Raw genomic sequence first — 13054 nt, forward strand, 5'->3', positions numbered from 1 at the left:
GCGAACTGCACTGGATTCTCTACCCCTGTCCAAACAGCAGTATCAGCGAAACCTTAGTGATTTCTTCAACCTTAAGAGGGAGATAGATAAGTGACAGAGAAGCAAACAGCAGTATAGATCCGCATTTGCTGTCATATTATCTACAGGTCAGTAAACTGGTAACTGCATACCTGTTCAATTAATAAAATTCACAAATTCACAAATTCACTTTGTTTTTTGTTTCTCGCTCTGTTTGTTTTCTAAGTAAACACCAGAATTAGCTGCAATGCATTTCCTGGCAATGCATTTCCTGTCAGAATAAACACATGCAATTAGGAATACGAACCATAATGCGAACTATGAAAATGATAATTAAAGTGTTATAACAGAACAATAAGTGACAAGTGTAGAAGAACAAATCTTCTGTGTTAATTAAGGTCAAAAATATTATGCATAGTAAAACCTAGTTCCTAAACTGAACAGTGAGTCAGACATCGTTCCAAAGGAAATTCCAAGTATGCAAGTTCTGGAATTAAAAAGAAAACATAGATGTTTTCAATTAATAAAAACAAGATAATAAGCACAGTAACTTGACTGTAGCTTGTGATTTCATTCCAATAAAGTTGCTGAGAGCCAATAAGAGCCTTGGAGAAAATCATCCAATTAAAAATAGGCTTCAGAACCCTGTAGATCAGATGCAGGAGTCGCAAGCAAGAATGTAGAGAATTATTTTGAACCCCATGTTTTGTACCTACCAGAAACCCAGAACTATGTGAATTGTAGCAATAATAATATTGCCGCAGTCATTCGATGAAAGGAAACAAAACAACTTGAACCATAACATGTAGGGGCATCATTACCTAAATCATTCGCTGAGATCCTGGGCGCTAATGACAAACCTGGCATTGGAGTTAAGAAAATAGATTAGAAATCGATGAAAAGAGTTTAGCCAAGACCTTTCCAAAAGAACAGAATGACTGAATAGAAACGTTACTAGCTCAAAAACGCTCACCTGGAATCATGAATATGACCTCGTACACAATAAAATGAATTAATCTACTGCGTTATGATTTTCTATTGCTTTGAATTTTTTCTGTCAATATGTTTTGTAGTGAATATTAAATAATCAACGAGAATCGACAGCTATTACGACAAAAAGAATGTGCAGAAAATTCATATACAGATACGTGTTGTTGTATTTAACTGAATTTCCTTATACATGCTTTTCTGTTTCTGCAGTGTGCTTTGGAAAGAGTACTAAACCTGCGGCTAAGAGAAATTAGACGCCTCTGTAGGCGCAAATCTTCAATCAATTTCTGGTTAAGCCTCGCAGTACTTGTCATGGCGAATCCACAGAACAAAATTTCTTCACAGCTCGAAACTGAAAATATGAAGAAAATAAACCTGCACAGCAAAAAATCAACAATATACAGAGATCTCAATGTATGGAATTCATTGAAAAAAATAATAAATTTCCACGTACGAAATTGACGAAGAGACCCTGAGTCCTTACCAGGCAAAGACTTGGAGTCCACTTACAATGCGGCATCTTCGGAGCAGCAGCGTTCCTAACACGGACGAAGATGAACAGAACAGTTTCAATATGAACAGAACAGTTTCAATATTAGTTTGCCACCTGTATGCCATGCATAACCATGGCACTTGTTTTATTTTTTTGTATATCTATGAGATCACGAATTAATGTTAACATTAAAACAACCCGTTGACGGTTAGGCGGAATGCAGCAGGCGTGTAAAACGAATTTAAGCTATGGTCGGGCCTCTTCCGCCTCGGGAAGAGGCCAAATAAGATGGCAAAAGTTAAGTTAGAAACAAAACTTTGGTTATCCGGCACAGCGCCTTAATCCACCGTTTGAAAACTTTGTAATAACCAGCGTATAACAGAGATGGCAGGGGTGAAGTAATGCTAACTAGGGGTCATATCGATTACTATAGTCCCTGCCGGATGCCAGATGGCAGGGACTAATAAGGAATCCCTCCTTACTTGCAAAAGGAGAAGAGATGTATGACTATTTAAATTAGGAGTAAAATAAATATTTTATTTTCAAAATGGTTTTTTAAAGTGTGATTTTAGTTTTAACCAGAGTAAAATTCATTTTTATTTTTTTTTGTTTCTAATAAAGTAAGATCATTATCTCATACCGAGTATAACTAGAAAAATTTTACAAAGACTTTGTTGTTTCAAAAAATGCACATTGTCTCATAAATATTTTGAACCTCGAATTAATATAATAAATACACAAGTGATTTGATAACATTCCCTGTTATTAAAAGATTGATTAAAAACATTCAATCCAAGGTTTTGTATTTATGAATTTTAAATTTAACTCATACTATTGGATTTTAAATGGTTACTCTTCATTTTTTTGTTTTCTTCTTCCTCACACCTTGTCTTCTTATATTGAACTTCTCCTCAACTAATGCAACTTTATGCAAATTTTTAGAACCACTTTCTCACGCTCATATAGGTTCGTAACCCATTTTGTGTTGGTTTATTTTCCATTGATTCAATTATATTGATTCTAATTATGTGTATAATTTTTTATTCTTTTTTATCTCATTCTCATCTTTATGAAATCTTGTCAAATCTCAAATCCACCCAAAGGGATCACTCTCAAACAAATATTTATTTTCAAACATTTGATTGGACCATAACTTTGAAGATCTTATTGTAGTCTTTGTGCCATGTGGATATCTACCTCATATCTTTTTGCCATAAAATATGGATGTAGTTTCAAATTTTATGCCATGATTTTTAAATATTTGTGCAATTATTTTTCATTGTTATTAAGCTTCATAGGAAAACCACCTAAAAGTAAAATCCATGAAATATATCATACTAATGTAAATAACCCACCATAATTTAACCAAGTAATTGCATAAAAAATGTAGAGGAACAACATGCTTTAACATGTAAGAGTAGAAATGTAAATGCGCAAAACCTAGTAGTAGTTACTATAATTAAAATCAATTTTTTAAAATTTACTTTAATAAATTTGAAGAAACTAATTATTTTATAATGTTCAAATAGTGTGGATTTTAATTAAGGGATATTTTTCGAAACATCCAATATATTGAGTGAACAATCTAATTTTTATATAGTATAAATAAAATGATTAAATAATGTTTGTGAAAACCATCATACTATTGATAAACAAAGATTGCATAGCCACGAAAAAATAAATAAATCAAAATACAGGTAAATTAACCTGCTCCAGTCTTATCTAGTTGTTGATACTTTGAATAAGAATACAAATCAAAGTTTATAAGAATCATCAAACAATTCTATCACTACTAATAAATAATTGTGAATAGAATGTGAGATCTCTCACTTTATAGAAAGAAATCTAGAAGACTAAATTTTGTGGAGGGTAGTATAGGATCTACCATGAAAAAAGTAAAGTATACAAAATTAGATTTCTAACTCCACCTCCTCCTAATCCCCTGCAAAACACATATTAGGATAAGGATAGTTACTATGTTGAACCAAGATCCAAGGTGGAGTTATGGAAATGGGGTCTAAGAATTTTGATCATTTTTCAACTTATTTAAAACCAAAAATAGATGACAAAGTTGCATTCATCTCACTGAGATGATTCTGGTGATATAAATTTTGTATCAATCTGGCCTCCAAACCAAGAGATATGTTTGTTTGAAAATGAGTGAATTGAGTAGTGCTACGTCATCAACCCACCATGTGGCACCCATGTAGATCCTTTGTGGTGCCCACGTGGTTATCTCATCCAACCTCTCGATGCCACTTGGCATTGGTGTATTAGCTACCAACCCGTTCATGGCATGGGTCCTCACATTTAAATGCGGGCACACACACATGGGAATATATATATATATGTTTATTTATTTATTTGATGGAACACCAATCATTTGAAATATTCCCATTCCCTAGGTCCTATTACCCTAGTCCTTTTCATCATGTTCTTTTCTGAGTGTTTCGAAGATGATCTTTTGGGATGACTTGTATAGTGGGTTCGCACTATGCCAATAAGAGGACATATGAGATCAAGTCTATGCCACTATGTCCCGACGTCGAATCACCCCACTCCATTCGAAATGTGCCTCGCCTTTGAACTATCGAGGCGAGCCTCTAGGTTTACGTGTCTAGTGGGTCCACTCCTCTACATTACTAATACCTCCCGAATGGTCCAAGACTCCCACTCTTATATAATAGCACCAGTAACTATGTTCCATTTGTCTTCTCACAATAGGCAATAGTGGTAACACACACTTGAGCCTCCTCTTTCCATGCCACCACAGCACTAAGTCATCTCGACTCTTTCTTAAGCCTTGCACAAGGCTGCATCCAAGGAGATAGTCTATGGGACGGAAAATTTCTTGTTATCTTCTGTGTCAATTTCAAGTATAAGAGGGTCAGACTCAAACCTTTTGACGATGTCTTATTCCTTCCCACATGGTGATTTGTTCTTCCACCATCCAATGCATAGGGCCCAACTCACCCCACCCTCTTCCATATTATCAGCTCCACTAGGTCATCCTGGTCCTTATCATCTCAAGCATTCTCTTTAAGCGATTCTTCATGAACTTCCAAGGATGTGACCTTTGGGACACATCACCCTAAATGCTTTCCCATATGATTCTTTTAGCGTGGAGTCACACACCCAGCCGCTTCCATGTTGCAGAATCTACCAACTTGTCCTTGTCCTCACAATCCCAATATTTCTCTTCATGCAATTCATTATGAACTTTCGGGAACATGACCTCTGGGACATGTCATACTAGATTATTTCCATACAATTATTTTAGAAAGGATTCACATGCTCAGCTGCTTCCACGTCAACAGCTCTACCCGCTCGTCCCACATACTTTGCCCCCCAGCGTTGTGAAAGGGTTCAACACATGATATGGCCATGGTGCCTCAATCAAAGATTATAGAAATTATGTCAAGGATGGAAATACACAGCGTTCCTGCAACATTATAAAACATGTATAAAACATTATGTATATATATAGCTATACTCAATACTAGAGCATTATAATTGTAGAAGGATTCATTAATCACAATTAACCTGATTTCTTGCCTTTCACATTACCTGTGTTTGTTCATGGACATGTGTGTGTGCACGCACGCTCACTTCTAAACTCATGAGCTTATTTCCCTCCTGCACGTAATCATTAGTAGAAGATATTCATGTGGTTTCCATTCTAGATAATGAGGTTGCATGCCTTAGAATATCCATCATACTAATGGGTTTATTAAATGTTGGAAGGTTGTTACATATCTTCCTTCAAGGACCTTTCATGTTTAGAGTATTCATTCAGTTCATTCACCACTATATGAGTATAAGTATCCCTACATACAAAGCGTTAGTTCAAAATCACAGTCACGAGGACCAGTCGAAGAAACCTCATTCTTTCCACTCATAAGTAAACCATGCATCATTCAAGCAATTAGCACAAGCTTAACTTAACAGTTTGAACATATAAATATGTATATATTTTTTTAATGGCATAGGTTACATGTACAAAGACTTATCTTAGATTGAATTTAGAGTTGGGAAAATGAGTCTGGGACAACCACCCTCCACCCAACCATAGATAGGTTGCAACTAGTTCTCACTTGTGGTTGTCACCCATGAGCTAGATTCCAGAGACTAAGGTGGTTTTTCTCAAGGGATTAAACACCGATCCATGATTGAAATAAATACTCTAGAGGTTCTACCACCTCCACCCACCAACAAAATATTAGTAAAAAAACTCCACAGGGAATCGAGAGGTCTGCTTCCTCCACCCTCTAGTTGTTCAACAACTAATAAGCTCCAAGGTTTCCAGAGGTTTCACCTCCACCCTAAAAACATATAACATAGTGGTTTCACCCACTAAAGGGAGCGTAGAATCCATTGTAAAGAGAAAAAAAAAGAAAGGAATTATAATACCTCCTTTCAAGAATCCAAGGAACAACCCTCCAGCCCATCCTTCAAGGGACTCTAGAGAAATCCACCTCCACCCTCTAGCTAACAAGGAATCGAGAAGCCATTATCCTCACCTGAGAGAACTTATCATGCCAATATTTCCAACCAAAATCAGTTATTCCAAGTACTTCCTCTCAGCTATGAGCTTCAAGATTCTTCTATGCTACCAATATCTTAAGAGACTCCTTATTTTCTCAAGCAACAAAGAGATCCTCTCTTCCTTCCCACACATAGGCTATGGCCGCTTTATTTTTCAAACCTCCACCATCGGGGCATATTGTTCCTTGTTTCTTATCCCACCGTTTCAATATGCTTTCCACTGTGTGCGCCCTTGTTCGAATGTGTTTTGTCACCTCTCCTCCCCTTCTCTTTCGCACGGTGGTTCTGTCTCTATTGTCCCCTCTCCCATGGTTGACTTCCTCACTTTTCTAGCTACCTACACATTCAAATTTTCCTATAGTAAGGAAACTTACACCATCCCAAGCAAGAAACCTTTGTACTCTCTAGAACCTATGTCCCCAAATTAGCTCAACATTTTTCAAATATTTACAATGTATTTCACAAACCCCTTCCCCTTACAGGAGGGCTCCACTTTGGGAGCAATACCATACCAAGTTCATTCATATTGGGGAATATATCCTTAGGAAAAATTGACATAATGTATTGAGCATATAATAGTGGGTAAAGGATTTTAATATGTTGTGTATAAAAAATTGAGCTCAAAGTTAATGAAAAAATATAAAGGAGTATAAAAAATGTTAATGAAAAAACATATACCTACACTATCTAGTGAAAGTAGGGATTTTTAAAATTGGGAAGGTGTATTGGGTTCGTATTGGTAGGGGGTTAAATAAAGTGATTTTTAGATGTATTTTCCAATATGTAGTCAAATTAAGGGCATTCTTTAGTATTCCACAAACAAAAATGCTAGAGGTTAATTGAGTGAAGCTCCTGTGCCCCTGTAGGGGAACACCATTCTCGATGTTCAACATCCATAAAAAACACAAAAGACATGCTAAAAAACAAACATAATGCTTTGTGGAGCTTTATATACACAACTCAATATAGTATTTACAATGGCATATATGCATTTTCTTTAACTAACAAGCAATAAGGGATATGATTTTCCCATTGTATCAGTCATTTCCTAATTGCTTCCTGAGGCCCAAAGTGCCTCTACTGCACCTTAAGTTGATCTATTGCTCAATTCCAAAGCACGAGGCTCGTTCAGTCTAGAATGCATAGTGGCTCTGGATGGAACTCTCTTTGTTGTTCCACCTATATCATAGACTAATCAATCACACAATTAGAATCTTGCACATATCTTTTAGGCAATGAAACATGGAAAACATATTGGACTCTTACCAATGGTGGTAAGGCCATCCTATAAGCCATTGACCCTACTCTTTCATGTACCTCAAAAGGCCCACAAAATGGTGGTGCCAACTTAGCACATGACCCAATATTCAAGGAATTTTTCTTGGGTCTAACTCTCAAGTAAGTAATTTCCCCAACTTGGAACTCTTTATGAACCCTATGTTGATCTTCGTCTCTTTTTAGGATGTCTTAAGTGACCTTTAAATTTTGCCTAATAGTTTGCATATTTTTCTCCATTTCCTTTAGCATGTTAGGTCCAATAAGGACCCTATTAATTGGATCATTGCAGATAATAGGAGTATTACAACTCCTTCCATAAAGTGCCTCAAATGGGCTCATCTTTATGGATTCCTCGTACACATTATTTTATTCAAACTTGACAATTGGAATATACTCTTCCCACTTCTTTTCCTAGTACATCACATACATCCTCAACATGTCTTCGAGAATTCTATTTTTCCTCTTTGTTTTCCCATCTATCTTTGGATGATAAGATGCACTAAAGGCTAATTTTGTTCCCAAACTTGAAAATAGTTCCTTCCAAAACCTTGAAGCGAACTTGGCATATATATCTTAAATAATTTTCTTTGGGACCCCATGCAACCTCACAATATCCCTTATGAAGATTTGAGCCACCTCACTCATTGAATTGGTGGACTTAACTACTACAGAATGTGTCACTTTTCCCAACTTGTTAATGACCACAATAATACATCATGTTTCTCAGTTGTTCTTGACAACCCAATTATAAAATATCTGGAGATCACTTCCCACTTCCATTCCAAAATCAGAATGGGTTGTATTCAGCCTTTTGGATCCTTACATTTGACCTTCCCTTGTTGGCACTCTATGCACTTAGCAACAAAATCAACTTCTTCCTTTTTCAAGTTAGGACAATAATAGATTATTGTGAGAGTCTTTTGGTATATTAGGTTGTTGGAATATGGGTTAGCATGAAACTCTCCCATTATGAGTCTCTTCAAATCAATATTGGAACATAGATTCTATTCTTGGATCTAATTAGGCCATCATCTCTGAGGTAATATTCTTCATCCTCACCATCCTCGCTACCTTGTTGTATCCTTTATTTTATTTGATGATACCTCACATCATGATATATGTCATTCCTGACCCTCTCTCCCACGTTGATCCCATATGATCTTATGGCTACGAGGAGATTCACTTGAATTCTTCTACTTTCTGCATCAACAACCTTGTTTTCCTTTCCCTTCATATACTTAATCTCAAAATCAAACTAACTAATTATAGTGAGCCACCTTGCTTGTCTTATGTCTAACTTAGGTTGATCAAACAAGTATTGTATTCCACCATGACCTTTCATGAGCACAAATCTTCTATCGAAGAGGTAATGCCTTCACATCTTTAATGCATGAATAATGAAAGCTAAATCTAGGTCATGAGTCACATGGTTTACCTCATGCTCATTTAATTTTCGTGACTCATATCAAATGACATGTCCTCCCTACATCATGAATCCATCGATCCCTTCCTTACAAACATCTGTGCAAACCACAAAATATTTATCTAGATCTACAATCCTAAAAAATAGTGCATTAGTGAGCAATTGTTTCAACTTTTCAAAGCTTGCCACACATTCGGTTTTTCACTCAAATTTGTCTCCCTTCCTCTGAAAGGATGTGATAGGATGGCCTATCTTGGAGAAATTTCTAATGAACTCCATGATAGCCTTGATCTTTTATGGATCAACTGATATCTTCTCCTTGGAGACAATGTGCCCCAAATAATATATTTGTGACTGGAAAAATTTACATTTGATCAGATTTAAACAAAGCTTATGTTCTCTCAATATCTATAGTACCACAACTAAATACCTTTCATGCTCCTATTCACTCCTTTAATATACTAATATGTCATAAATAAATGCAATCATAACTTTTTCCAAATAAGGATGCAACATACTATTCATTAAACACATGAAAGTGGCAGGAGCATTAGTAATCCCAAATGGTACAACAAAAAACTTGTAATTCTTGTATCTTGTCTAGAATGCAGTCTTATGGATATACTCTTCCTTGATGCACACTTGATGAAACCCTAACCTCAAATCAATCTTGGAGAAGACAATTTCTCCTCTCAATTCGTCAAATAAGTGATCAATCCATGGCAATGGATATCTATTCTTGATGGTCACTTTATTTAGTTTTTTGTAGTCAATACAGAGTCTTATATATCCTTTATCAATCATTTCCTTAAGATATGATTTTAACTCAATAAATTCATGAGTACCCATCTTGAATGGTGCCTTGGATGTTGGTGCTTCTTCGGCATCAACTAAATTGAAAAATCTGCCTCTCTGTGAGGAGGTAATCCAAAAACCTATGCTGGAAATACATATGCATACTGCTACAACATTAGATATTGCTTCCATAGATCACTTTCCTCTTCTTCAACAATGTTATTAATTTTTCCATTGCTAGAAATTTACACAACAAATAAATGGTAGCCTTTCCTAAAACTACATTTTCCCTTTATGGTTGTGATCATCCTCACTAAAGTAGGATTTCGTTTGCCCTGCAGTGCTCTTATTTTTCCATGTTCAACCAGGCACTTGATTTCCTTTTTCAAAGCAATAAACTTTTGTCATGTGTACGTACAACAAATCCATGCCCAACAACATACTACACACACCTAATGGCAGCAAATTCAAATGCATTGTTGTTGGCATGTCCTTGTGTTCAAATCCACATGATATCACCCGGTGGTTGATTTTCCTTTTTGTCCCTATAGTTAGTGGAACCAACCAAGACTCTACATGTGCTTGGAATTTTTCCATGAGCACTAGGCTAACATAATTGTAATTAGAACTAGAGTCAATTAAAACATAAATAATCTAATTTTTCAACTTACCTTCCATCTCAATTATGGACACTTGGTCATTTTCTTTCCAATTATCCACATATGCATATATCCTAGGAAAAATTATTGCTACATCTCCCATAGTTCAAGCCTCTTGTGCACTATATATCTGAGGCCCCACATTTTTTGATGTGGGCAATCTAATTTTTGGTGTTTCTTGCCATGTGTCCAGCATTTCACTGGTTCTTTAGCCTGAACTCCATACTTCTCCTTCACATGGCCACTACTTTCTCTCCTTAAGAACAATATTTCTCTTTAAGGCCCTTTGGAAGGTAATTAGTAAGTTATAATATTATGGAAAAGAAGGTCAAGTAGGCCTCATAACTTTGAGGGCTAAGAGGGCTTATGGAAGGTGGTCTACATGAGAAAGAGAAGGTCGAGTAAGCATCGAACACCTTGAGAACTAATAGGGCCTGTGGAAGGTGGTTGAGAAGAAAGCATATTGTGGAGGAGAAGGCCAAATAGGCCTCACACCCCTTGAGGGATGAGAGGGTATGTGGAAGGTGGTTGGAAAGAGATTTTCTCATGGAGGAGAATACCAAATAGGCCCCATACCCATTGAGGGATGAAAGGGACGTTAGAAAGTGGTTAGAAAGAGAACATATTGTGGAGGAGAAGGTCGAGTAGGCCTCAAACCTATGGAGGTCTAAGAGGGCCGATAAGGCCTATGGAGGGTCGAGAGGGCCAAGAGGGTTTCGAGAGGGCTGAGAGGGCTTATAGAGAGCACAAGGATGTGTAGGGGCACAATATATTGATAGAGAGATTATCTCAAGTAAGCAAGATATTTTCATGGGTCATGTTGTAGGTTTGTTCTAAGTGAGATACTTAATTATGTCAAGTCTGAGGAAAGAGCATGGAACAAAAAAGGAGATCCATATCAACCATATTGAGGGAATATCTAAGGCTTGATCCAATGGAATAAATTCAGGGTAGTTTTCATATATGTAATTTCCTCTAGGGCCATTATCCTAGTAAGGGGGCCTAAGTAGATTCCGAGAGGAATTTAATGAATAATTGTTGGTTGGGTTGAACCTCAGACCGCTTGAGGGACGAGAGGGCTTATGGAAGGTGGTTGGAAAGATAGTATATTCTGGAGGAGAACACCAAATAGATTTTAGACCCCTTGGAGGCCAAGAGGGCATTTAGAAGGTGGTTAGAAAGAGAACATCTTATAGAGGAGAAGACTGAGTAGACCTCAAACGTATGGAGGGATGAGAGGGAAGATAGTGCCTATGGAGTGTCGAGGGCTAAGAGGACCTATAGAGAACTGAGAGGGTCGAGAGTATTTATAGAGAGAAAAATATTTGCAGTGGCACAATAAATTAAGAGAGAGATTCTCTCAAGTAAGAAGAGATCCACATGAATCATATTGCAGGTTTGTTGTGGATGAGATACTCAATTGTGTCTGGTTCAAGGAAAGAGAATGGAGAAACAAAGGAGGTCCAGATCATACATATTGAGCAAAGATCTAAGGCTTCATTAACTGGATCAGATCTAGGGAAATTGTTGTATATGTGATTTCCTCAAGGGCCATTATCTTAGTAAGGGAACCTAAGTACGTTCTCAAAAGAATATAATGAAGAATTATTGTTTGGGTTGAACCTTAGACCCCTTGAGGGTGGAGAGGGCCTATGGAAGATAGTTGGAAAAAAAGAACCTTTTGGAGGAGAAAAATAAATATTCCTTAGACCCATTGAGAGTCAAAAGGGCCTATAGAAGTTGGTTAGAAAGAGAACATTTTGTGGATGTAACAACCCCAGGTTAAAATTTCATGTAATAAAGTTAATAATGGTAAAAATAAGGCCAACATCATCGAACACTTATTCCAAGTTGAATGTTGGGAAAAACATCCTAGTGGGTGTTCATTTGGTTTATTATGGCTAAGGAAATTAGAAGAGGAAATGGTAAAGGATTTGAAAAGGAAAAGAGGCATTAATTGGAATTCTATTTATGATAATATTGGAAAATTAAGAGAAAAGTAAGGTGAAAGGTCACAGGTTGCATGTGAGGAGGAAATTTATGGAAAATTAGTGGAAATTGAAGAAAATAAAGACTTCATTGATAAAAAGGCTTGTGAGAATCACTTCACATATTTTGTTAGTTTAAGATTTTGTCAGTTCAATTTTGGAGTTCTCTGTCTATTCTCTCTTTTCTCCCATGCCCTTACACATATAAAGCATTCTTGCAGCACTATAACATTAGAGAAAGGAAGGAAAACGAAGGACAAGAAAGCAAAGGGAAGAAAAGATCAAGCAAGGAAGAGCTGGATCAAGCGTCTATATCAGGATTACTTTGCAAGTATTGAGTTGCATATATGATTCCCTTGCTAGTTTTGGCATGCATGTTATATGCTTGTGTGTGCTTTCTATCATCGACATGGGATTATCCACGTGTGATAGTGGTTTCAACTTTGCCTTGCCATTTTTGGATAGCCATGATGTGATGGGTTCTTTCATTTTTTTTATCTTTGGATTTCCAAATGGTTTTGGAACTGGGTGAGGTGGCATCAGGAAAATTTCCAAGGGCCCAGGAATCCCTTGACCAGTAATGGCAGAATTACGGTAAATCCTGAGGGTGGAGACAGGAAAATTCCTCAAGGTATTGGTGAAGAAATTGATGAGCCCCAGAAATGGGTAATTTTATGGGCTCATTCTGCCTCTTATTTCAACTTAATCCACCATTCTCATTAGTTTGTTGCATGTTTTCGAATATATTTATGCTAATAGAGTGAATTGGGTTAGTCACTATGCCATGTAGTCTAATGAGTGTTTTATGCAGATTTTTGGACAAAGACAAGGAATTTATGAGCAAATGGCAACCAAACTCGAGGAA

General features: G+C 36.7%; 1 protein-coding gene across 1 annotated transcript; it reads right to left on the minus strand.

The window, feature by feature from the left end:
* Positions 1-615: 615 nt before the first annotated feature.
* On the minus strand, positions 616-1626 carry LOC149161902 (uncharacterized). Its single transcript, XM_089435039.1, has 4 exons — positions 1493-1626; positions 1243-1383; positions 840-878; positions 616-730 (listed from the first exon to the last, which is right to left on the minus strand). The coding sequence occupies exons 1-3, from the start codon at positions 1624-1626 to the stop codon at positions 845-847; spliced, it is 309 nt and encodes a 102-aa protein (XP_089291165.1). The 3' UTR covers positions 616-730; positions 840-844.
* Positions 1627-13054: the final 11428 nt, after the last annotated feature.

This window comes from Pinus tabuliformis, chromosome 5_2 (genome assembly GCF_031772625.1).
Source record: "Pinus tabuliformis cultivar Carrire ecotype Pingquan chromosome 5_2, CPIR1, whole genome shotgun sequence".
Taxonomy (NCBI): domain Eukaryota; kingdom Viridiplantae; phylum Streptophyta; class Pinopsida; order Pinales; family Pinaceae; genus Pinus; species Pinus tabuliformis.